The 26,057-nt window shown below is 48.8% G+C and overlaps 2 protein-coding genes and 1 non-coding gene across 11 annotated transcripts in view; 2 read left to right on the top strand and 1 right to left on the bottom strand.

Annotated features, from left to right (window-relative positions):
• The window catches only part of CUL1 (cullin 1), a 109,779-nt gene extending 98,440 nt beyond the window's left edge, over nt 1-11,339 (top strand). For all 4 annotated transcript variants that reach the window (XM_068549616.1, XM_068549615.1, XM_068549613.1 and 1 more), the window contains exons 15-22: nt 908-984; nt 1,477-1,608; nt 4,045-4,137; nt 8,256-8,303; nt 8,383-8,465; nt 9,012-9,117; nt 9,998-10,111; nt 10,820-11,339. In XM_068549616.1, coding sequence (XP_068405717.1) covers nt 908-984; nt 1,477-1,608; nt 4,045-4,137; nt 8,256-8,303; nt 8,383-8,465; nt 9,012-9,117; nt 9,998-10,111; nt 10,820-10,900 — 734 coding nt within the window. In that variant the 3' untranslated portion in view covers nt 10,901-11,339. The remainder of the gene's footprint in view (nt 1-907; nt 985-1,476; nt 1,609-4,044; nt 4,138-8,255; nt 8,304-8,382; nt 8,466-9,011; nt 9,118-9,997; nt 10,112-10,819) is intronic.
• A 4,557-nt stretch (nt 11,340-15,896) lies between these two features.
• EZH2 (enhancer of zeste 2 polycomb repressive complex 2 subunit) overlaps nt 15,897-26,057 on the bottom strand; it is a 63,374-nt gene continuing 53,213 nt past the window's right edge. For all 6 annotated transcript variants that reach the window (XM_068549621.1, XM_068549618.1, XM_068549619.1 and 3 more), the window contains exons 10-20: nt 25,374-25,614; nt 24,656-24,825; nt 24,046-24,140; nt 23,073-23,113; nt 22,535-22,660; nt 21,577-21,755; nt 19,104-19,199; nt 18,421-18,502; nt 17,447-17,527; nt 17,235-17,319; nt 15,897-16,225 (exon numbers count right to left, since the gene is read on the bottom strand). In XM_068549621.1, the coding sequence (XP_068405722.1) occupies nt 16,165-16,225; nt 17,235-17,319; nt 17,447-17,527; nt 18,421-18,502; nt 19,104-19,199; nt 21,577-21,755; nt 22,535-22,660; nt 23,073-23,113; nt 24,046-24,140; nt 24,656-24,825; nt 25,374-25,614 (1,257 nt within the window). In that variant the 3' untranslated portion in view covers nt 15,897-16,164. The remainder of the gene's footprint in view (nt 16,226-17,234; nt 17,320-17,446; nt 17,528-18,420; nt 18,503-19,103; nt 19,200-21,576; nt 21,756-22,534; nt 22,661-23,072; nt 23,114-24,045; nt 24,141-24,655; nt 24,826-25,373; nt 25,615-26,057) is intronic.
• On the top strand, nt 24,319-24,391 carry TRNAV-UAC (transfer RNA valine (anticodon UAC)). Its single transcript has one exon. It is a non-coding gene; the product is annotated as a tRNA-Val (tRNA).

Consider the following 26,057-nt stretch of genomic DNA (forward strand, 5'->3'; position numbering starts at 1 on the left):
GCCCCACCCCAGGCGTTCGCCATCTCGGGGCTCCACGCACGGCTTAAGTTTCAATGAATGTTTTTTAACCTTAGTTTAATTCCATTCTAGCAGTTTTTTAAATTGTAAGAAACTGAATTGGCTGTACAGATAACAGAGTCAGACACGGCTTCCGATTGCCGTTGGGGGTCGGGACGGGCGGGTGCCCGGCCTCGTTCATGGAGGCCCGCTGGGCTCCCGCTGTGAGGGCTGCCTGCAGCAGGAGGTGGCAGGTGATCTGACAGCATCATGCGGCAATTTTATCTTTTTAAATGAAAAACGAGGTTTGTGCTTTTCCCAAATTGAAAGCACTGTTTCGTTGTTGAACTTGACAGCTGTGCCAGCGGACTTGTTGTCAGCCATCTGCGATGATGCCATCACTGTTACAATGTATAGATTATATGTGTGTTAGATATATATAGCCCGTGTGCTATATACACAGAGTAATCTGTGCTGCACAAAACATAGTGAAGTAGGTTTACTTTGGGGTTCTCGTTGTCTTGAGTTTGGGGCTCTCATGCCATCCATGCCTGGTGGCCTCAGGTGTGCCTCAGGGGGTTATAATAACTGAGGTTATTCATGGCAGAAAACTAAAGCAGGTGCAGCCAGACGGGCACACGATGTTATAATTCTGCGTTAGAAGAGAAATGAAAAACTCACTCCTTGGAGGAGAGAATTTCTGGCTCCTCTTCCCTTTACTAAATTTAATTGAATAAAACAATTTAATTGAAATTAAATGTGTTCAACCCTTAGTTTTATATTAAAGCAGGACTTTTCATTCAGTGTGCTTGCTTTTAATAAAGAGCAATCCGTGTTTATCTGAAATGGTGGCACCTCTCGGTTTAGAAGGCTGACTAAATGTGTCCCCGAATTCTCCCCCCTCCCCCAGTGGACTTCAGCATTCAAGTTCTGAGCTCTGGATCGTGGCCCTTTCAGCAGTCCTGTACGTTTGCCTTGCCGTCGGAGGTAAGGAGGACTTTATCGTCTGTTCGTTCCCTTAGTGTTGAGCAAAGGTGAAAAGGGGCAGCCCCCACCATTACACAGGTGCTGTCTGCAGAAGGCCTTCCTGCTGGTCGGCCGTGTGGCATTAGACCGGGCGGTGCCAAGGCAGCCGTGAGCCCTGGGCAGGGCAGGAGATCCAGAGGTGGGCCACCTCTGTTCCAGCTCAGCAGTGCTTTCATTTACATGGGCATTTACTCTCGAAAGTAGAACCTAACAGTTTTGCGATGAACATCGTGATGATACCTACTTGTCTGGAGCTAAAAACTTTTTGATTGTACCTTCAAATGCTTAAATCAACGTGCTTTTGCAAGAGAGTAAACACTTGATATTTGTATTTTACTCTTATGTAAGCATTTTGCCCTGTAAACTTGGACCAGTGTTTTTTATTTAGAGATGTTGACTGTAGAATATGGTGAGATATATATTCCACAAATGCTCTTCCCTCTCTGTATCCAGCTGGAACGGAGTTACCAGCGATTCACAGCGTTTTATGCCAGCCGTCACAGTGGCAGAAAGTTGACATGGTTATATCAGCTGTCAAAAGGAGAATTAGTAACAAACTGCTTCAAAAACAGATACACTTTGCAGGTAAGATCACCTTTTTGATTTTGGATTTTTTTTTTTTTTAAGTGTAAATGAAGACAAGACCAGTTACAGAAATGTAGTGATTCACGCAACAAAATCTGGAGTTAAGCTTCTGGCAAAATAATATCGTGGTTAAACAGCTTGGATTTTAAGAGTCAGAGGAGCTGAGTTCTTACTCTCTGTGGCTAAGGGAAAAGTTACTTAATGACACTGAGCCTCACTTTTCTCCTCCACAAAAGGGCGGGCCGGGTGTCAGTGCTTCGACTCTGTGTGTGGTGTGAAAAATAAATGAAATCATGTATTTAATAAGTGTTGGGTACAGCTCCTGCCTGACACACACAAAGTGGTCAGATAGTAGCTTAAAAAGCTGGAGTTTCATGAATTTAATTACGATAGTAGCTCTTTCCCTTTGACAGGGCAGTTTCACGTTAACAACAACCCTCGGCGCTCACTGCGGTGCTGAGTGCTGTGTGATAATAGCTGTAACTTAGGTTTCCATTTTATAGCTGGGAAACTGAGGATTGGGCAAATTTAAGTGACTTCCTCTGGCTCCTGGCTGATATGCAGCAGAGACGAAATTTCAGTTAAGGTCTTTTCCCTTGAAGAATCCCATCTTGAAGAGGGTGTGCTTATAAAAACAATTATAAATCTATTTTTAAGTGTTAAGAAACTTCTGATTGCATTCTGCAGACTCAACCTGCTCATTAATTTAAACTTTTAATAGTTCTACTCTGATAAAATTTAAGTGTTTGATATTCTGTTACACCAGGTCCAGAGGTCTTTATCCACTTGAATGTGGATTTCTCTACAACTGACCCTTGAGCAATGCAGGCGTTAGGGACACCCGTCCTCCATGCAGTTGAAAATCTGCACGTAGCTTAGAGTCAGCACCCTGCGTTCACGGTACCCTGTATCCACGGTTCCCCTGTATCCACGGTTCCCTTGCATTTGGATTCAACCAACCTCGGATCTGTAGCACTGTCCTGTTTACTACTGAAAAACAAAATCCCCGTGTAAGTGGACCCACACAGTTCAAACCTGTGTCAAGGGTCAATTGTACGATTGGAAATTTTTCTTTATTCCCAAGTATACATAGAAGAATCTGTGAGTTCATACTTCAGTACCTAAAATCTCAGTGCCCCTTTTTTGATCAGTGGACATTCTATAAACTTTACTGAGATAATTTACGTAAAAAGACACCCATCTAAGTGTACAGTTGGAGGTACGACAAGTGTGGGCACCTGTGCGGCCACCACCAAGCTGTGGGACATTTATTGGAGACTCGTTTCGGTTTTGGTTGCTGCCGTCGGAGATGAGAGGCCCCTGCCCACCTCGGGAGGGACCTCAGAGCTGCCAGTCTCACCCGTGCCCCCCGGGTCATTTTTCGGGGGGGCATCTTGAAGTCTGTCAGAGGCCCTCACCCAGGCCCACGCTGGCACTGCTGTTTCTCTCGTTGACCAAGGTTCCGCCTGGACAAGCGGTGCTGCACCTGGTCCTTCAGTTGCTGCCGTGGGTTGTGGAAGAGGGGAAGGGAGAAGGGGTTCCCATGGGAAGTGGGGGACGGTGCCCGGGGCTCCCCCAGGAAGGGAGCGCCCTCCCTCAGCGGGCGGCATTCCCTGCACAGCTTGAGGAATTAAACCCAGTGCGCGTTGCCTGGCACACGGTTTGCTAAAAATACATCAGAGCAGTTGTGGTTTGCTTTAAACCATTTAAACTTTACATAGTGAAGTACTTAGGATAAAAAAAAACAAACAAAAAACCCAAGTATAATACAGCTCAGCGTGCAGGTTCCTCTGTCAGTGGTGTACCAGGCACAGTTTTCTCTAGTATTTGTGAAAAAGCAAATTTAAAGATTGATGCTCAGTGCTTCTGTCTACACTGGCTGAGAATCTCTGTGTTTATCTATATAAAATGAGTGTGGCTGCATATACGGTGTATACACTTAACCCTTGAACCTCACGAGCTTGAACCTCACGGGTCGACTCTTAGGCGGATTTTTTTTTCCATAGTAAACACTACACAGCCCGGATCCACGGTTGGTGGAATCTGGATATGAAACCTCGGATGGGGAGGAAGCACATACACACAGGGCCGATCTTAAGTTATACTCGGGCGCTCAGCCGCTCAGGGTCGGCACCCCTAACCCAGCCCCACTCCGAGTCGTTCAAGGGTCAGCTGTATTTATATGGACAAAGCATTTGGAAGAAAGTTCAAAATCACTTTAATGTTTGAAAAGGTGGAGAATGACGTCTTTCAGGAAAATGTGGCATCGTGGTGGAATTATGACACTTTGTATTCCCTTTAGGATCTGCTTTGGTTTTTCGCATCTGTTTGGAGAATTGGTTTCATAAGTAGGTTCTTCACGCTGAGGCTCTGTATCTTGGGAATTGTCCACGCATTTAGGTTTTGCCTCTCTTTCTTTCATGTGGGGACCCGAAGGCATCCACATTCCAGATGGCCATCCTGCTCCAGTACAACACGGAAGACGCTTACGCCGTGCAGCAGCTGACAGACAGCACCCAGATCAAAATGGTATTCCTACCGTCAGCCTCTTTGTTGTGGGAAGATGTGGGAGGAGGAGATGGGGGTCTAATTTGATTTGAAATGGATATCTGTCTTATGAATATGAATATGCTCTTATTCCAGGGCTCAATGCATGATTTTTTTTTAATACTAATTTTTAAACTCAATGTAACATATACCTACACACACGCACACGCACCTACACACACGCGCACACACACACACACACGTACACATGATATGCTTTTCTCTCATTCATTCATTTTCTCTCATTAAGCTTGTTCTTAACCCTCTTTCCAGCTAAGCTTTTTCTTACTAAACTTAAATTTTCACTTAATGTTATTCTTCCTATTAATCATTTTTTATTGAGCTATATTTCACATAACATAAAATTCACCATTTTAAAGTATACAGTTCAGTGGTTTTTCACAGGGTCGTATAACCACCGCCACTATCCAATTCCAGAACATTTCCATCACCTTCAGAAGAAGCCCAATACCCACTAGCAATAGCTACCCTTTACCTGTCCTCTCCCCAGCCCCTATGACCATTAATCTACCCCCCCCCCCCCCCCTCTCTCTCTCTCTCTCTCTCGATTTGCCTGCTCTGGACATGTCATATAAATGGAATCATATGACATGTGGCTTTTTGTGTCTGCCTTCTTTCACTCGGCATAATGTTTTCAGGGCTTATCCACGTGGGAGCACGTATCAGTATTTCATCCTCTTTTTATGGCCGAAATATGTTCCAGTATTTGGATGGACCATCTGTGTCTATCCATTCATCAGTTGATGGACGTTTGGGTCGTTTCCACCTTTCAAGTCTTTGTATGAACATAGTCTCAGTTCTCTTGGGTATAAATCTAGATGCGGAATTGCTGAGTCATGATAACTTATATTTATCTCTTGAAGGAACTGCCAGACTGTTTCGCAGTGGCTACACCAGCTTGTATTCTCACCAGTAGTGTATGAGGGTCCACTTTCTCCACATCCTTGCCAACATTTGTTGTTATCCATTTTTTTTAAAAATTATAGGCATCCTAGTGGATATGAAGTGTAGTGCCTCATTGTGATTATTTGCATTTCCCTAACAGCTAATGATGTTTATGCCCGTTTTTAATTGGGTCATTTGTCTTTTTGGTTGAGTTGTAAGAATTCTTCATATATTCTGCATAGTAGACCCTTTTCAGATACATGATTTACAAATATTTTCTCTCGTTCTCTGGGTTTTCATTTTCTTTATCACATTGTTTTAATTTTGATGAAGTCCACTTTATTTTTCTTCTATTGATTGTGCATTTGGTGTCATATCTAAGGAACCATTACCTAATCCAAGGTCAAAGATTATTCTTTCCCTGTTTTTTTCTTTTTATTGAAGTATAGTTGACTTTATATATATTTATTTATTTATTTATTCATTCATTCATTTTTGGCTGCGTTGGGTCTTCGTTGCTGCGTGCAGGCTTTTCTCTAGTTGCGGTGAGCGGGGGCTACTCTTTGTTGTGGTGCGCGGGCTTCTCATTGCGGTGGCTTCTCTTGTTGCGGAGGACGGGCTCTAGGCGCGTGGGCTTCAGTAGTTGTGGTACACAGGCTCAGTAGTTGTGGCTCGCGGGCTCTAGAGCGCAGGCTCAGTAGTTGTGGCTCACGGGCTTAGTTGCTCCACAGCATGTGGGATCTTCCCAGACCAGGGATTGAACCCGTTGTCCCCTGCACTGGCAGACGGATTCTCAACCACTGCGCCACCAGGGAAGCCCTGACTTTTTATTGAAGTATAATTGAACTATAAATTAATACATTAGCTTCAGGTGTACAACATAGTGATTGGATATTTTTGTACATGTTTTTTCCCTATTGGTTCATACTAGCAACCTGTCAAAATCAATTGGCCATAGATGTATGGGTTTCTTTCTGGATTCTCAGTTCTTTTCCACTGATCTACATGTCTGTTCTTATGCCAGTACCACATTGTCTTGGTTACTATCGTTTTGTAGTAAGTTTTGGAATTGAGACGTCCAACTTCGTTCTTTTTCAAGATTGTGTTGGCTATGCTGGGTCCATGTAAGTTTCAGAATCAGCTTGTCTGTTTCTGCAAAAAAGGCAGTTGGAATTGTGATGGGGATTGTATTAAATCTGTAGATTGCCTTGGGAGGAGAATTGCCATCCTAACAATATTAAGTCTTCTGTGAACATGGATGTCTTTCCATTTATTCAGATTGTCTTTTATTCTTTTTAAACTGTGTTTCATTTTGATAGTTTTCTTTATGCAAGCCTTTACACTTCTTTGGTTAAATATATTCCTAAGTATTTTATTAAGTTTGATGCTATTGTTATAATGGAATTGTTTGTTCACTGCTGGTGTGTAGAAATACAATTACGTATTGAACCTTGTATCCTGCAACCTTGCTGAACTCATTTATTCTAATACTTTTTGTGTGGATTCTTTAGGGCTTTTTTAATATGTGATCGTGTCATCTGCAGATGCAGATAGTTTGACTACTTACTTTTCCTATTTGAATGCCTTTTATTTATTTTTCTTGCCTGATTGCTCCGGATAGAATTCGCAGCACATTGTTGAATAGAAGTGGTAAGAACGGGCATCCTTGTCTTGTTCCTGATCTTGGCGGGGGGAAGCCTCACAGTCACTAAGTTTTTCTTAGATGCTGTTTACTAGACTGAAGAAATTCCCTTCTATTCCTAGTTTTCTGTTTTGTTTCGTTTCGTTTTGGTTTTAGTGTTTTTATTATGAAAGAGTGTTGGATTCTGTTTAAATGCTTTTTCTACTCCATTGAGATAACTATGTGCTTTTTGTCTATTAGTATGGTGTATTTTGTTGACTGGTTTTTTTTTTTTTTTTTTTAATGTTGAATCACCCTTGCATTCTTGGGATAAATACCACTTGGTCATGGTATATTAATGCTTTTTATATGCTGCTTGAATTTATATATTTGCTGGAATTTTCTTGAGGATTTTTCCATCTTTATTCATAGGAAATTGGTCTGCCATTTTCTTTGGACGATTTTGTCTGGTTTTGGTGCCGGGCTAGTACTGGCCTCATAGAATGTGAATTTAGGAAAGTCATTTATTTTTGAGTCTTGCTTCAAGTTAGTCCAGAATACATTCTCAGTTTCTAATAACAAAACTAATCTGCTTCTCTGCACGTAGGAGCGTTCTTCATTCCTCACTCCTGACCAGAAGCAGGAGGCTTCAGTTAGGGTGGAGGCTTAGGTTGCCCGCAGACCGCGGCGTGGGGCTCTGCCCTCCGGGACCCGCTTTTCGGAGCTGAGTGGTCCCTCGCCTTACTGTGTGCTCTGTCTCCCCGCCAGCCCCTCAGCCAGTTTTTAGTGCAGAGCCGGCTCCCTGCGGGGGGCTGCCCCCACCCCTGCCCTGCACGATGGGAGTCAGTTTGGCTCAGGAAGGCGGCCTCTGCATCCGCGCCCCGGGCGTGGCCGGCAGCGTCCTCATCCTGCTCTGGACTCGGGGCCAGTCACCACGCTAGAGGCCTCTCCAGCTCTCCTTGACCAGGATGGGCTTCCCTTACGCGGGGGGCGGCCCTTTCTGTCCGTCCAGGGGAGGAGGGGCTGCGTCTGTGAGCGGCCTGGTGACTGTCCGATTCCACGGGATCGGGAACCCGTGGAGCTGAAGGAGAGCTGAGAAACGGCTGACCACCCGCTCTCGGGGGGAGGGAGCGGCCCAGAGGGCCACGCGACGGGCTTAGAGTTCACCAGAGGTGGGTCAGCAGCAGGGTGGCGGGCACCGTCCCCACCCTGCTTGTGAGCAGACGGTGTTGTTCACCACGTCCAGGCCGTGACGCTCCCTGCTTGTTCTTGTGCGACGATCAGTGTCCGGGATGCACTGTCAGGCGTCCGAGAAGATGGAGCTACGCACGACTTCTAGTATTTGTAGTAGATTTGTCAGCTTTGATACTGGTGATCAAGAGCAGAAGGGGGTTGGTTTCACTTGTAGGAGTAGGTTTTGGGGACCCTCTAAGAGGCACCACCCCTCTTTTTCCTCAGGGCACATTCTGCTTCAGTGACTACTATTTTTCCATAGAAGAGTGGACTGTGGGACTGGGGCTGTGGTTCTTATTACAAAGAAAAATGCATTTTCTCTTTTTCTCTCTAATTGCAGGACATTTTGGCACAAGTCCTACAGATTTTATTGAAGTCGAAGTTATTGGTATGTTTGTGTACTTTTTATGTTAAGCTAGAAGAAAGCCTTTTCCTGAGATTACGTAGTAACAGTTGTTTTCTTATAGGTCTTGGAAGACGAAAATGCAAATGTTGATGAGGTGGAATTGAAGCCAGATACCTTAATAAAATTATATCTTGGTTATAAAAAGTAAGGAAAATCTAACAAGTAGACGGTCCTAGGCCGTATACTTATCCCCTGACCCCCCGTGCACTTACCGGTGTCCCCTCAGATGGGGGGCTGTGAGCAAGGTGCCAGGCCTGGCAGGCCTTTGACAGGGACCTCTGATTCCCTCTGACCCATCCTGGGTGGGTCTCCATTTGACTCTGTTTCAGTTTCCGGGTTTTTCTTCTATTGGCGAATAAGTCTCCTTAAATGGCTCGCCTAGAAAGTTTGGACCTCTGTGTCCCAGTGTCTTGATTTTGTTTCACTTGACAGAGTTTGGGAGAGCAGGTTAAGGAACTGCATTTCCTGCAGTACAGACGTCCTGCTGCTGGCAGAGCAGGAACCCGCCCTGTGGAGAACTAGGGGCCTTTCAGAGAGATGACTGTGGCAGGGAGGCGGGAGATGGTCGGTCACACTCTCCACCCTCCGTCCGGGGGGGCAAAGCACCTCTTAAAGATTGAAAACAGAAAGAAGCCTTTACTGCGTGCCTTTTAAAACAATAGTGATCGGTTTCCTCGATTTTCTTGACAGTAAGAAATTACGGGTTAACATCAATGTGCCAATGAAAACGGAACAGAAGCAGGAACAGGAAACGACACACAAGAACATCGAGGAAGATCGCAAACTACTGATTCAGGTGACCCTGGGTGCCCGTCCCCTCGTGTGGGAGGCGGCCGCCGCCGCTGGGGGGGCGCTTCCTCTGGGCTGTGTTCCCCGGGACTTGGGAGTGGTGGCCAGGATGATGGATGGTTCTGGATGGAGTAGATGGAATAATCGATGCAATAGATGAGAGCAAATACATGTGGTGAGTTACTAAGATGGGAGGAGGGAGGGAAAGTTGTTTAGTGGAGGGTCAGGCGGCTTCCGTGGCTTCGAAGACTGAACTTTTTCTCATTTTAAAAGTGATTTCTACTTGGGTTAAACTACTAAAATTGCTGCTCATAAGACCAAAACATTTTAACGTTTGTTGTGTTAGCGCCGGAACTTAAGGGGATAGAGTTGGCCCCCTGCCCGCTCTGGCCTGCGGTGTGTGTGTTTGTTACCTGTTAGGAGATCACAGTTCTCTGCGGTGTGTGTGTTTGTTACCTGTTAGGAGGTCACAGTTCTCTGCGGTGTGTGTGTGTGCTACCTGTTAGGAGATCACAGTTCTCTGCGGTGTGTTTGTGTGTTACCTGTTAGGACGTCACAGTTCTCTGCGGTGTGTGTGTGTGTGTGTTACCTGTTAGGAGATCACAGTTCTCTGCGGTGTGTGTGTGTTTGTTACCTGTTAGGAGGTCACAGTTCTCTGCGGTGTGTGTGTGTTTGTTACCTGTTAGGAGATCACAGTTCTCTGCGGTGTGTGTGTGTGTTACCTGTTAGGAGGTCACAGTTCTCTGCAGTGTGTGTGTTTCTTACCTGTTAGGAGATCACAGTTCTCTGCGTATTTGGCAGCCTTGTTGCTAGTGCTTCTTAATTACTACCGATAAGCTCTTATAACTCTGTTAAACACATTTGTTTTTCTTTCCTTGGTCACATAGGCGGCTATTGTGAGAATTATGAAAATGAGGAAGGTTCTAAAGCACCAGCAGTTACTTGGAGAAGTACTGACCCAGCTGTCCTCAAGATTCAAGCCTCGGGTCCCAGTAATTAAGGTACAAGAATTACATAGCAGAAGCATTCAGATTACATTTCAGAAGACAAAAGAGGTAACCAAACTAGGTGGATTGCTGTGTCGCGAAGAAGGAACTTGGCTTAGTCATGTATAATAGGTTTCTGCAAAAGAAAATAGGATAATTTTTCAACTTTTTATTGAAGCGTATACACAGAGAAGGGCAGAATCCTCGGCGTTCAGCTTGCTGATCTCGGCAAAGCGAACAGCCGCCCCAGACGAGAGCGAGCCCCGCGCCCCGGGAGCCCCGCGCTCCCGCCCGGCCGGTAGCCACGCCCCGGTGTCACCACCGTCGCGTGTGTGTCCTACACCCGAAAGCACTTCGCCGCCTTGACCTCTGCCCAGAGGGCCTTGAGCGTCCCGCCCTCCCGCACCTGCCGAGCCCCCCCCCGGGGAGGTGGTCTCCACGCATGTGGCTCGTTGCTCCGGGTCCCCTGGGTGGCCCGCGGCCCCTGGGCACTGACTCGCGGCTCGTTTCTGGTTGGAGTCTTTTCAAACAGAAACTGGGCGGCAGGTACCGCGGGGCAGGGGCGGCTGGAGGGACGGGAGCCGCGGAGGCGGCGTCTCAGCTGCTCAGAAGGAAGACTCAGTCGGTGCCCAAGGGATGGAGGGCGGTCCGTCTCTGTTCCGACCCTGAACATGTTTTTCTTTCCCTTTCACTACCTCTTCCTCTTCTGAAAATGGCGCCCAGAAATGCATTGACATTCTGATCGAGAAAGAATATTTGGAGCGAGTGGATGGTGAAAAGGACACCTACAGTTACCTGGCCTAACCCACCCCCAGAGGGGTCTGACTGCGGCGCAGCCCCTCGTCCCGCGGGGAGGATGGAGACGAGGGGCGGCGGCACCACGCGGACCTCCTGCTCAGCCCGAGGCCCAGGCTCCCATCGCGGACTCGGGGCGATGAGAACTGCTCAGGATCGCCACACTTCACGTCTGTAAATACGGACACCGACGCCATTTAAGCTAATTTAAGACCAGAGGGGATGGAACCTTCCACGCTGAGGGCTGCATGCTTCTGCATCCGAATCAACCCATTGGCCACGTGAATGACAGCGGCCGGCCGGGCGGCCCTTCGGAGGCCGGCAGCGCCTGGAGAGCAGGTCTGAATGGACCCACGTGTAATCTGCTATGAAAAACCATTTGTATAGTGTGTTTCATTTTTTAATGTGTGAAAATAAAGAAAATTAAAGAATTTCTGTACAAGTCGCATTTGGTTTTGTTTTAAGTTTTACTAATTTCTATATGTAAATAAAAGACATAATGATTGTGCAAATGGGTATTCCCAGTGTCTTCCTGAGGCCCCAAGAGCTGCCCTCCTGAGATTGGCCTTTGTAAGCTCTTACTATCTTAAGCCCTTTGTCGTCTTTTTCTCCTCGACGCTTGTGCTCAGCCCTGCGATTTCCTCCAGCGACTGAACGGCAGCTCCCAGGCCTCAGCGCCTCCCGTGGCTTCTCTGTGGACACTTGCAAGGCTGGACGGGGTCATCCCGACACCTCCCGCGGGAAGAGTGGCCCCTGTTCCCGGGCTCTGGTCACGAGTGCGGCTTGGGGACCGTGTCTACCACCAGCGCCTCCCTCCTGCTTCCGACCAGTTGTTCGAAGGACAGTCCCTCCTCGTCCGCGGTCCTGGGGTTGGCGATGTACCACTGTCACTCACTCGGCCCCCGTGCCGTCACTTCCCGGCCCGAGGACAGAAGGAGCGGGAGGTGGGAGCCGAGGCCCCGGGGAAGGCTCAGTCTCGGGGGCTTCGTGGTCCCCATAAACCGCAGGCAGCTCCCGTGACGTGAGACGTGAACATGCTTGTCAACACCTGTCCGGTCCCTACCTGCCCGGAGGCCAGGTTCCAAGAGCAGGGCCAGAGGAAGACGCCAAAGCTAAGTCCTTACAGTTTCTTGGACCAATCTGGCACCTAACAGGTTAGTTTTCAAAAATTAAAAGTTAAACAGGTTATTAAAAGGAGTAGTAATAGACTAAGCACTTGTGTAATGGTGCCCACTCTTTTTTTTTCTAGTACATTCTTCTTTTTCAAACAATCTTATAAAAGATTCCCAATGTATGAACCAGGCAGAGAGCAGTGCCACCACCCCAGGGGACCATCCCTCCCCCCAGATCCTGCGGTGCCCTGGGGCTCCGAGGACGACCTGGAAACTGCCCGCGAGCCCTGGCTGGGACCACAGCTCTGCTTGTCCTCACAACAGTCCATCCGCCTCCGCGACTGACGTGCTGTAAGTGACCACCACGGAGCCAGTTGCCGAGCTTGTGTCTGAGTCTCATCGAGAGTGGGAAGGTAAATTTTAATGAGATTTTGCTGGTGTCTCTTGAGTTCCTCCAGGATGAAGAGTGCCTTTGGTAAGACCTAGGACATCTGTGAGCAAAGGCAGACTGACGGTAGGCGATCGGGTGGTTCCCTCCCATCCTCAGATTCAGTACCTGTACCTGCCCCCCCCCCCCCCACACTTGGTAACTTGTCCTGTTGAATGGGTGTGGAATAAAAAGCAGCTCAAGACTTGGTGCCTCTATTTCCCAGACCATATCCTAGCCTAACAAGGATGGCCGGGGCCTCCAAATACAAGCCACGAGAACTGAGTTCCCTGCATTTTTCAGGATAACTTCAATAGTAAGTATCTTCCGAATCTACTTCGGGACAAATGCCCAGGCCTTCTGAAAGCTGTCTGGTGCACAGCTGCTACAGGAAGTCCACACCCTGGGGGAGGGATGGTGGCCGGCAGCCCTGGCAGAACCCACAGGAGTTGGTCGGTTGAAGGAAAACCATGTTCCAGGCTGTCACTGTGGTACCGCGGTCTGAGGGAACCATTTCCTCTCGCCTGGGAGGGGAGCAGGCAAGGTGGGGCCCCACTGCCAGGAGCCTCTCCCTCCTGGGCTGGGCTCTCGGACCTCACATCTGCGTTAATGCAGACTGCCAGCCGGTCACCCGTCAGTGCCTTTGTGAGAAGCAGCCAGGGACACCCACCAAAGTACAGGCCTAAGTAACAGGTACAGGGAGAACAGGAGATGCAGGACCGAGAGGCACCTGAATTTAAAATATCTTTACTGACTGAGCATTTTAAGATGGCCTACCTATTTGCTGAGGTATCTAATTTTCCTTTGAAAGAAATTTAAGATTTTACCACACCCAGATGAAAAAATCCAACATGCTGACCCATTTGAACTGAATCCCCCTTCTAATGAAGTTTTTTTTTTTTTTAGGAATGGCAATAACTTGTCTGGGTGATTTGATTTTATATACATGAATTTCATCTCCAGTGGCAGCACAGTGACTTGGTCATAATAGGTGAGTGTGGATGGTGTTTTAAAACCTCTTTATGGAGGCACGGTTCACATACAAAAAGCTGTGCGGATTTGACGTACTGGAACATTTCTAATACACACACCCCTCACTGGAATCGTTTTTAACGGGTTGGAGAAACAAGCAAGCATTTATTTGAGCTTATTCCAGTAAGAGCCCAAAGCTCATACAACTTACGGCAGAATACTTGCGTTCTTCACAACATCCATACGTGAAATCCCTCTTGACGACCCATCTACAAATCGAAATTACACGATGTTAGTTGACTTTTGGCGGGTGCGGGGGCAGAGGTGGAAATCGGGACTTTTGAGTCACTGACTGGATTCAGTGAAGGCTGGATGGAGGGTGCATGATTCAGACAATATCAAAAAATAATTAGCGGGACTCCCCCGGCGGTCCAGGGGTTAGGACTCCACGCTCCCACTGCAGGGGACCACGGGTTCGATCCCTGACCGGGGGAACTAACATCCCGTATGTCACCCAGCACGGCCAAAAAAAAAAAAAAAAGAGGAAGCAGTTTCCAGGTAGATATAATTAATTTTTTAATAAATTACAAAATACTGATCGAAGAGAATTTTGACACGCGGAACGGTGTTGTCATGGCGCCTTCAAATTTGCCTGAGGCAGTTTACTCTGAGGCTGAGGTGCTGCCTGTGTTTGGCCATCAGGACTGCGGTCAGCCATGTGGGTCCTCGTGACCATCAGGGGAAAAGCGTCGGGACCACAGACACCGACCAGCTGGGCAGCCTGTTGTCGGGCTCTCTATCCTCAGTGAACAATGCGTGGTATTCCTAAACCATGGAAACTATTTGAAACGTATCCGTATCTTGTGATAACTCATTACACTCATCCTACTTAGGCGTCTTGTTTTCCCTGGTAGGGAACTAACCACCAGGCTTACCCACATACAAAGTCAATTACCACCTCGGTGTGGGGAGCAAGGGGAAGGGGGAAAAGCACGTATTTAAACTTAGCTTTTGCCCAAATTTTCTGTTAACTGGGTATTTGAATACATTGTGTCAAGCTCTGTGCTTTTTTCCCCCATTACAGATAAAGGAAAATCTAAAGCTGCCTGGACCTAAGGATGCTCTTGATCACATGGGATGTAGCCGAGGCTGCGTGTCAAGTGCTTCTGGTCAGAATCTCCGTGTCCATGAGGTCAGTGGGTAGGTTACTGGAGGTACATTGCAAATCAGGGTACAAAGCCTGCTGTGCACCAAGAATACACACCAGCTGGTGCTCACAAGGACTGCCGTCCGTCAGTACAACTGCTGTCTTTCTGCTGCATCTGGGTCTGTGGTGTATTAAACGAGCAGAACCTCCCTGGACTCAAGGACCCGCCTCTGGGTGTTGGCGTCTGGGGACAGGTTGGGAGCTACAAACAAACAGTACAAAAGTTGTGGCTGGAATGAGCTCTGTCAGTAGCTGCTGTTGGGGGGCAAGTCATCCCTGGGGCGTCCTGAACAGGCCCACATGCAGCAGGGAACCGACGGGCTCCGCTGGGGCTGAGGAGTGCCAAGGGCGGGATGCGGTGACCGGGCAAGCGCGGGGTGACCCTCCGTGAACAGGTCAGTGACAGGCGGCCGAGTGCAGGTCCCGCTTCCTGGGTGGGGCGTGGGGACAGGACATCCCAGCAGGGTGGCAGAGAAGACACGGATGACACACGAGACTAGCCCCCAAGGCCGGGTCTCTTCGCTGCCACAGCCAAGGGGCACATGAACTGTATATGCCAGGACTCAGGTGGCTAGGGGTTGTGCATGGATGCAGTGGAAAGCAGTCTTGTCAGCATTTGTGTAAAACTGCAGAGGAAGGTGAGTTTTGACTGAGCTTCCCGTTAAGCATTACCACGTTATAAATCAATGAAAATCTACCAAACTGTAGAAGAGGCAGCTACGCGCCCAGGCTGACGACAGCCGTCTGGGCTCTCCCGCCGCAAGGGCGTCACTGTGCCGCCGCTGCCCGGCCCAAGGAGCAGCGCCCGCCTCCTTGGGACGTAGGCGGGTGTTCTCGTTCCTTCTTCAAGGAGGTGTGAACCTAGTCTGGCTATATCCCCGTCATCTCTCTGAAGGGCTATATCTAGACTCGTGGAATTTAGAGCTAGATCGGTTCTCAGAGGTCGCTTCGTCCAACTGTCTGTCAGTCATTTCACGTGGAGGGCGGCAGCCGGGGACGCGGCGCCCCAGCCTGGTCTCAGAGGCCAGCGGTGAGTCACTTCTTAAATTGTAACGTGTATTATGTGGTAGTATGTTTGTTTATATGTAGGCATATATTTGTTGTATTTAGTATTAATTTGCCTAATAATAGGCAGTATTAGTGAAACCAAGATTTCAGTAGGATGGCTACTGGAAAACCAAAAAGGAGTTAAATGTTTTTCCCATTAAGGCTCGCTCACTCAGTCGTCTTTTTCTAAAGTCAGCTGGGGAAGCTGTGTGACTGACAGACAGATGACAACGACCAGGAGAAGTTCAAGTATTCTTTATTCAAAGTTGTTGAAAAATGTACCACACTGCATTATTGCAAAAATTCACTGGTACAAAACACTTTGCAGCTGGTGAGAAGGCAATAAAAAGTTGATTTTTAAACTCATTACTATAAATTATTCTTACAGTACTTCTTAGCAAATTCAGAATTTCAAACTGCATTTTCTTTTTCTAAATCGCCCACAGTACTCGAGGTTCCTGAAGCTAAGGCAGCTGTTCCAAGAGGAGGAGGGGGGAGGTAGCAGACGTCAAGGGATTTCCATTTCTCTTTCGATGCCCACGTACTTGAGGGCGTCAGCCTGGCTGTATCTGGAACAGCAGGAAAAAGGGGTGAGCGCCCTCCAGCAGCACAACCAAGTCTGCTGAGCTGTGAGTGTGTAGCACTCACACGTCCACGAGGAAAAGCACACACGCGTCCCGTTGCACAGCTGCATCTTTGGGCCTATTCCAGCTGCAAAGTGGACGGAACTGGTAGTACAACCCTTCCCCAGTCCTCTCCGCAGCCAGCCCTGTGCCCCTGAAACCAACCGCCGGCGAAGGCAGGCCCGAAGCACGGTCTTGAGGCCTAACACGGGGAAGGCAAAGTAACCGCGACGCGGCAGAGCCCGGACTTGGGCCCTTAGTCAACAGGGCCCAGGAGCAGCCAGAGCTGGTCTCACCGCCCCCCCTCCCCGGCCCCCCTGGAAGAAAGAACAGGACCGAGGCCAGAAGAGCCACCTGCGACCTCCACCGCCGGCTGGGACCTACAGCTCGCCCAAAGGAAGGTCTGGCAGCCGCTCCTCACTCACAGCTAGCGGGGCTGCGGCTCCGTAACCTGCCGCTAAAGATCAGGGTAGGTCTCGCCTTCAGCTGTGCCGCAGTTTGCCACTGAAAGTGGCCACACACAGGCCCTAGTTTACAACTCAGCACTCAAAAAACAGCTTCTGGATGGGATGTACATTCAGCCACAGGATTCGTTTAACTGGCCAGTCGGTCAGTCAGTCATCTGAGTGCATTTAAATAAAAACTATAGAACTCGTCAGTTTGTCCCCCAGAGCCTGACTGACAGTGTTAAACTGCCAGCCGAGCGCCTCGGCTCCGCACCCTGACGGCTGGCATGCCTTTTCCCGCAGAAAGGACCCCCAAAGGTAAAAATGGAGCTTTCTACCTTTTTTTGACTTACATTAAAGCATTACTTGTCTAGTGGAAACTACGTTACCAAACTCCCACCACTGCCCACGACGACCAGAACTCTGTCCCTCCAACGACAGACGTCCCAGGCCGGAGCTGGCCCAGGAAGAGAAAGCCCTGATGGCTCTAGGCATGTACTGTCACCAACCTGTAGTCAAAAAACAGCTCTTCGCCAGTCTGGATGGCTCTCTTGGCAAAAATCCCTATCCTGTGATCGCCGTTAACCATCATCACTGCAGAGAGAGAGCTGGGGTCAGTGACGGCGGCCCCGGAGGGTTGCTGACCGTTCACGTAACACGCGTCAACCCAGACCACTCAGGTCGACCTGCAGCAGCTCCACCTCCGGGGACACCTACCTACCTTTTGCATAGCAGTTTGGATTTACTGAGTGATTTGCAAAGCGAATTTTGTTACCCTTGCGGGTTGCATCCACCACAAAATCTAAAGAGAAACAATAAGCACAGTCCAGTAAACAACTGCAGCTATAAGGTCAATAAACACAAAGTTAGTTATTGTGATTCCGGAAATACAACTGGTCAGACTTCTTCAGAGTCTGCCTTCAAAAGCAAATCATTCAACCAACTTTACCTAGTATGAAATGACACTTGGAAGAAAATGTTCTCTAGGTAAAACTTCATCAGTGATTCAAGACAGTTAGTTATATCAGCTATAAATACGCCTTACTGAGCAAAGCATGGCAAAACCTAAAATCTGACTACATTCTTCCCTTCACAGTTTAAATTATGTTAGTTGTTTCCATTATTACCATCTATGCAGCACAGTCGTGAAAGAAACTCTACTTGCTTCAGCTGAGAGGCCCCCTGAACAGCTCGGGTGTGAAGTGCACACTCCCAGCCGTGACCCGACTGCACCCAGGACCACCAGCATCTGCGCACGCGGCGCCCTTTACCCTCACAGCCCTCCGAGGACCCCCAGGGACAGTGTGGAGATGCTTCCACAAGGCCGTGCTCCACACCCTTCCCAGGTCAGAGGCACTGACTGGAGGAGGTGGGCCCAGCCGACTGGTACCTGCGGCACAAGAGGGGCACGAGAGGAGAGCCAGCCAGTGAAGCCAAGGAACGGCCCGGGGCCGGGGCAGCGATCGCTCCCTGCACACACAAGCCCCCACGGCTGAGGAAGCCTCCACCTGCACCCCCAAGTTACACTCATCCAACCTGGCTGGCTTCCCAGCAAACAGCCCATTCCTTAGCCCAGGCCGGGGCTCCTTCCAACACTGCTGACACTGGGGGCCCCTAACGTCGTTTCTGATACTCAAGCCGCCAGAAGGGCCCGTGCAACCCGGGAACCAAATGCGCTCTAATTCATCAACATACCATTGTTCAAGTTGAAGAGAAAGCTGCACATGTATTTGTCATATACTTTCCCTCTTCTGTCGGCTTCATCTTGAGAAATAATCTAAAAGGAAGGACACGGGGAGGTTGCTTCGCATCAGGTGGGCCTGGTAGGAGAGCGCACAGCTGCTCATCTGGGACAGCTGGGACCCGAGGGCGCGCCACAGAGGGTCACGGGGCCAGCTTCTCTCCTCGTCGAAAGCAGTGCTATTTTAAGGACTCTTAGAAATACTGGATACTTCCACATCTGAAGTAACTATGCTTGGAGGAAGTGATTAACAAGTCTTTTTTACTCAGTACAAAATACAAACCAGGTGGGTTAATCGCACAGTGAAGCCGGCCCCAGGGTCTTCCTAACAGGTCCTTATCAACTAGGCTGCAGATTCAGTAGGACAGACTCCCTGTTCTAAAGCTCGTGTTCTCCCCCTCCTCCCCAGGTGGTAACAGCTAACTGTGACAAGGACTGAAGCCGTGCAGCCTGACTTCCAAACAAACCAAACCCACAAGCCCAAGCTTTCTGAAAAGGCATTTTAAATTCACTCCTAATCAAACCCAATGGACTTGCCCAAGGAAAGTCAGTCCAAAGCAAAGTGAGTACAGATGACACCACGTGAACACGCGACAGTGGGCATCCCTCTGTCTGTAACTGGACGGCTCTGCCTTACCTCTCCACAGTATTCCGAGATGAATTCATTTTTCTGTACAGGATCTTTGATGAAAATCCCCCAGCCTGCCACATCAGATGGTGCCAGCAGTAAATGCTAGAGAATAATAAACACAGTCATATAATCAGAGGAGAGTGAAGACGGACAAATCAGACCATGGGGTGAACCAGGGTAATTCAACCACAGGTGGGGGAAGGAGTCAGCTCCCCCGTGTTACCAGAGGGCCTGACAAACTGCAAGAACCACGTTTTGGTTTTTGTAAATCAAGTACAGAGCCTAAGTATCCCCTGTCTCTCTCGGAAATACGACGTCGCCTATGCTGGTGCGGGTCCCTCCGACTGCAGTCCTTGCACGAGGCGTCCTCAGATGCTGCACCGCTTGCTTCCCTGTCCGTCCTTCAGCCCTTGACTTCCTGGACTTCACGTGCAACGTGCCTGTCACACAGGGACCCCTTGCTCCCCCTCTGTCCGTGCCCCCTGCACCTCCCCAAGGTGGCCTCTATCACCAGCCCCTCCAGGCCCAGTCCCAGCCCCCACGGGGCCCTCTCCTGGCTCTTCACCAGCTTTCCTTCCTCCCGAAGCGCTGCCCTTCCTTCCAGGGCACTTTTCTCTTGGGCGCATCCTTCCACAGCCCTTCCTCACGACAGCACGAGAAACCACCACGAGGGGTAGCACGATCCCATGGGCCAGCATTCTGTTCTTAGCTGATGCCAAGATGACCGATCATCGCTGTCGCTTCTACCGTTAAGAGTCTGTTTGGGAATGAATCCCTAGCTTTTCATCGTGGCTTGTTATTATGCTTTCATTCCAAGTACCCTCGTGGCCTTGAAAAAGACTCCCGGATCCCCAAGTTACCGACCTATGCTTGTTCTGACTCAGCCTACACTCCCTCCCTGTCGGGGAAGAATTAAGCAAGTACCCTCCCGACCCGCTAAATGCTGTTAAGCAAATGAAACCCCGCTGGTAAAAAGTATCTACACGGTCTTCTGTTTCAGGAGGTAAAAGACGTGTAGAGGGCTTCCCTGGTGGTGCAGTGGTTGAGAGTCCGCCTGCCAACGCGGGGGACACGGGTTCGAGCCCTGGTCTGGGAAGATCCCACATGCCACGGAGCAGCTAGGCCCGTGAGCCACAACTACTGAGCCTGCGCGTCTGGAGCCTGTGCTCCGCAACGAGAGAGGCCGCGATAGTGAGAGGCCCGCGCACAGCAATGAAGAGTGACCCCCGCTTGCCGCAACCGGAGAAAGCCCTCGCACAGAAACAAAGACCCAACACAGCCAAAAATAAATAAATAAATAAATTTATAAAAAAAAAAAAAAAGATGTGTAGAAAGACGTGTCGCCATTAGGATTATCCACTTTCTGAACAAACTGAAGGAGGAGTTTTTATCATACAGTGGAAAGTACGGGATTGAGGGAGAAATGCGAGTTCTCAGGGCTGAACGGGTGTCCCCGGGAAACCATGCCAGCTGTCACTGTGACGTAAGGACCCGGAGTAAAACCGTCTGAACGCCTGATAACAAACACCACAGCCAAAGAAATAAAGCCACTGCCATAAACAGAACTTCCAGGAGTAGGACTGACAGTAGCGCGATCTCAGTTACATTACACACTAGTTCAAGACCCTAAAGACGACCGTGCCGCACGCACACGGGGTGGTCGCTCACAGCACAGGGTCAGCGGCCAGAACGCCTGGCTGGGTTCCTGCTCCTTTCCCGACAAGTCTTAGAACGTTGGGTTTCACGATTATTCCTAACTCACGGAGTTAGGAAGACTGATGAGTTAATACACAAAGTGCTTCTTAGACCAGGGCCTACTCTATATTAAATAATAAATGTCTGCTATTATTATAAAAATGATTAATTGGAGAAATCTATCGTCTACCCTAAGAAACCAAGATACTGATACTACCCTAAAAACTAAGATACTACCCTAAAAAACTAAGATTCTTTTGGTCAACAATAAACTCCCTGGTTGCAGCAAGTCAAGTCCATCCAATGCCCAGGCTTCGGTTACGTAATTCCTGCCTGTGTTATTTTCAAGGTTATTACAGAAACAGGAACTAATAAGTCTGCAGTAACTACCGTGGGAAGTCCCATCTTTTACTCTGTGCACAAAGGAACCCAGAATACTATTTGATAAGAATGAGTCTCTCTGTTCTGATAGGAACACCACTGATTTGCTTTAAGGAGACTAGATAAACCACTTGTTCTATTAACTGAACTTCAAAAGAAAATCGAATCATCTATTAAACAACTAGAAAAATACCTCTTACTCAAATCTGATACCATTAACAGCTGCTTCTCAGAGTTTACTGGTTCATCCTATATCAAACTAAAGTATTCTACAGAAAAGTCAACCGTTTTCCTTCTATCAGCTGTACCATTCAATAATCACTCTTTTGCCCCAGCTGAGTGGTCTAAGACGATCCTGACTTTGACATCTCTCAGAAGCCCACCACCAACGATCACGCCCTACCTTCTTGGAGCCCCGCTGAATGCTACAGTTCTTGCAGGACACGTTTTTACTGTCCCAGTGGTCAGCAGCTCCACAAGTAAGACAGAGGTCGGGGTCACACTCTCGGACAGCCAGGTAGCACGGGCACTGCTTGGTGTTGCACTGGGCTTTGCAGCGGCATCCCGGAAAGCGGTTCTGACCTTCAGAGAGATGTTCTTCGTCAGACGAAAACCTTGCCTAATGGTGCGGCTCAAGCCTGGCGCTAATAAGGCCCTGATTAACGCACGGAGGCCTCACAACAACTGTATTATCCCATCGTACACGTGAGGAAAGGGAAGTAACAGGAAAGTTAAAGCTGTCCACACTGAAAAAGGTCACTGAGTTCCTGTTTCCCCTTTTTCGTTTGTTAGATGGCATGTGTACTTACAGTTCTTTGATTTATAAAACAGGTGCGAAGGAAGGATTTGGACTACATAACATCCATGGTTCTCAACCATTCCGACAGTCAGAGTTCTAGGTACTTCCTTGGTATCCAAGCTTCAGTGCAGTTTCATTAAATCATTACAGTCACTACCCTGATGCTACACATTCCTTTATTCTGAAGACTAAACCCACCTAACTCTTGACAGTTTCTGGTGTCCAAAACGTATTTGGGTAGCTATTTCTATAGTCCCCTTCCATTCTGTGTCAACTCTACTATGATTTAAGTTAAATGATCAAGGGGGAGAAAATAGAAGCTCCTTTAAACCCACATTCGCCTAAACCCGCCCGCATACCCGCGTCAGCCAGGAGGCTGGCTGGAGACAGGCCCAGCGCCACTCCTGGGCGCCATGCATGCTCGTGGCGTAAGTGAATTTCCCAAAGGGAACAGCACGCAGGAGCTGCCGTGTCCTTGTGCCGACTGAGGTTACAGTTTTAAATTGCTGACCAACAGCCTACTGAACTCTCATGTGATCACATCAAGACAACAGATACTTACACTCTGAACTACATTGGCAAAACTTTTCGCAAAAATTTTGTGCTATCACACAAGGGCACGAGCTGTCGCAAGGCTGCCGTGGGTGGTCACAGGGCTGGTAGTTGTAAACATGGTTGGAGGAGCCGTCTGCACAGAGACAACAGCACCACGTCAGTCCAGAGAGCGGCGAGGTGAGCACACGCCCGACAAGCACACGCTCTCCCCGTGGCCCTCCGAGCTTAGCGCGTCGTCTTTCCGTGTCCACCGCATCACACACACTGTTTCCAAGAGGTCAGCAGAGATCAGCCCCACCCGCCAAGAGCTCGGGAACCCCGGGGCACTGTCACGCACACCTCAGTCAGGTTCCCAGAGTCGTTCTCCTCTAACCGACTGGAAAGTAATCAACAGACAGCCTCCATTTAATGCACTTCTGTGCATTAAACTTCAGTGCACCAAAGTCGGTTATATCAGAATATCCCAAACTCTAATCCAATTCCTATTCTGAGACACGGGAAGTAGACCCTGAGTTACTAATGAAGCTGAACGGAAAGATGCCAACCCTTCTTCAGCTGTATCTTCCTGCAGTGTGCTGCCCACAACCTGCAAAACACAAAGAGAGAAAACATCCTTGTGACCCTGGGGCGCACAGGCAGTCACATGTCAACAAACACAACTTAAACGGGTCAACCTGTGCCAGGAATGCAGCGGGGCTCTTCATCCAAGTAACTGTGAAAGAGGAGTCACACGCCACCCAGCTTACACCTGGCACAGGTGTGGAGCAACGTGGGAACAGCTTAATGGCTGTGGCCTCAGAGAGCCAGCCCGGCCACGTGGGGCGGGTTTATTCTAGTGTGGATGATACTGATACAGCATACCTGCTCTAATTTCTGGAATCTTTCATCATTTCAACTGAGCTCTATGGTCAGAAATAATACAAGCAAAAAATGCAGAAGCGTCTACTAAAGCCTAAATTAAGCTGTGGACAATTTTTGAAGCATAATTGAGATGTTCCCTTACCCAACACCCAACTATGTTTCTCTCTCAAAAGAAAAAAAGGAGCGGGGTGGGGGGGGGGGTGGTTACAGCAAGCAGTCCATCCAGCCTCCACGCATCCGAGTCAGCCTGACACCTTCTCTGCCCCCGTCACTCGCTCACCCAGGCTGATGGCAGGGTGGGCGTGGAAAACTCGGGCTCCTAGAGTGAAAACCAGCCCAGAGCTCACAGCCTCCCAAGATCCACACACGAATGCCAAGTAAGGGTTTATGCAGCCTTCACTGCAGAAGCTACTCAATAGTTCTTCGTAACCAAAATGTAGCGTAGTAATCATAAAATTTTTATGACTCAACACACCAAATCTCCTGACAGCCACTGTGTTCTTACAGAAAAATGCCAGCAAATGCCCATGGAAACAAGACCCCACAGGTCTATTTCTGAGGCCACTTAAGCTTCTTTCCTAATCGACAGAGTGGAGCCACCACTGCCCTCGTGAGCGCCCGGCCCGCAGCGGCCTCCCCATCATGCGGCAGACTCACCGGTGTTTCCTCTTCTTCTTCCTGGGAGGGGTGTCAACGTCCTCGGCGGGGGCCGGTGCTATGACACTGGATTCTTTGACTCGAAACTCATACACCTGACAAGAGGCAAGGTCACAGGGCCGTGAGGACCGTCTATTTAAGCAAACCAGTCTCCTGCTCATTCCCACCAGAAACTATTTGTCTGTCCTGTGACGCTGCTGCGATTACACTCTTATTGAGAGTCATGAGGCTAAATCTAAATTGTTCCTGGGTTTTAAAACCCGTTGCCAGAATTCCCTGGTGGTCCAGTGGTTAGGACTCTGCACTTACACTGCAAGGGACACAGGTTCGATCCCTGTTTGGGGAACTAAGATGCCACGTGCCGCGCAGCGTGGCCAAAAACCAAATAAATGAATGAATAATAAAGTAAGATAGAACCCATTGCCACCTAACCTGAAACATCTAAAGTTGAATGAGTAATTTCCTTTCAGTTCCCTCTCAGTGAAAAAAAAATTTTTTATACTTCTTTTCAGAGGAACAGGAGTTTAATAACCACGAATGGTCGTATGTTTGGACAGTGACCACGTTATTTCTCCATTTGAAGCGGACTGTTTTTATCAGCCACGCTTACCTGTCGACATGTTTTGGTCCCGATCAACCTGGCGATGGCACAGAAGTTGTCGTAGTACGTGCCGATGAGGACCCTGAACATGGAGGCCTCAGCGCCACTCCACTCCACGTTCTCGGGGGGCTCGGCGTTGGGCTTCATCTTTATTGGTGTCTGACACCGAGAATTCGCTTCTATGACACCAAAGTTAAGCGATGGTCAAGAAATAGCAATGGGAGGAAGGAAAGGGAAAGGGAAGGAAATATCAGTAAGCTTTTCCCCCATGGAAACCATGAGAGCGGGCTCCCTTTAACTCAGCCTTCTAAAATGAAAGCAAATGGGGTTACCCTGCTACTATTTATGGCGTAATCATAGGGCTGAAAAGACAACCCATAACATATTAGTCAGGGGTTCCAATTCTCTCTCGTAACCAAAACTACCCACAGAGGGTCAAGAGTATTCCACTGAACGATGAGAATGTCATCATGCCCTTGTGAAAGCTGGAAAAAGGAAAGTGACCCAAAGAGTGAAAATAAACTGGATCGTCAACTTGCAAGTAACCCAGAAGATGGACACCACGGGCGAGGGCCGGGTGTGGGACAGAAGAGAGCAGTACGTCACAGCCACACGGCCCTGCTCCTGGGTTTGTCACCGTGTGAGTAACTGACACCTCACAGGACCCGCACCCCGACAACACGCACCCTCCGAGCGGCGGGGAGACCCGCTGCCAGGCGCGCCCCACCTGAGGAGCTGGAGGTCTCGTCCTTCTTCTCCTCCTCCTCCTTGTCGTTGCCCTCCCCCCCGGTCTCGGTCCCCGCCTCCCTGTCACTGTCTGTGTCCTTCGACTCGAGCACGCTGGTGGTGGGGGTGCCGGGCCTGCTGCTGTTGTTGGGGAGCCGCCCTCTCCTGCGGCCGCCCGGGCGCTTCGGCGGCGTCTTTATCCGCTCGGCAGTGAGGGCGGCAGCAAACTCCTTCGCGCCCTCCTACAAAGGGGGAAAAGTGCAGACATCAGGGTAAAGTTCTGCGGCTCGTTTTGGCGGAGGAGGAAAAAAAAAAAGGATGGCGTTAGCACGTTACTCAATTGTATCACAGTATCCGGCTTTCACAAACAGTCGCACGTCTACATACAACTGTCTTCTATCTGCTTTTGAGGGTTTGAAGATTTGCGAAAGATAAATATGGCTTCCGTACAGGGCCAGAGCAGCACAAAATCAGGCAAGATGGCTCTGTATTAACCGATTATGAGTTAAAATACAAATATACTTTAGGTAACAGTCTATTGAAAAGTGAACTTTAAGAGGAATCACACATCTAATGTGCATCTAAAGCCACACTTTCCAATTTCAGGGTTTCTTAAGCCAACACGTCCCTTTCTCAGGTAACATTTAAAGTATACAAGAAGAAAACAAAACGTGTACACCTACTC

This window comes from Eschrichtius robustus, chromosome 8 (assembly GCF_028021215.1).
Source record: "Eschrichtius robustus isolate mEscRob2 chromosome 8, mEscRob2.pri, whole genome shotgun sequence".
In the NCBI taxonomy this organism is placed as follows: Eukaryota; Metazoa; Chordata; class Mammalia; order Artiodactyla; family Eschrichtiidae; genus Eschrichtius; species Eschrichtius robustus.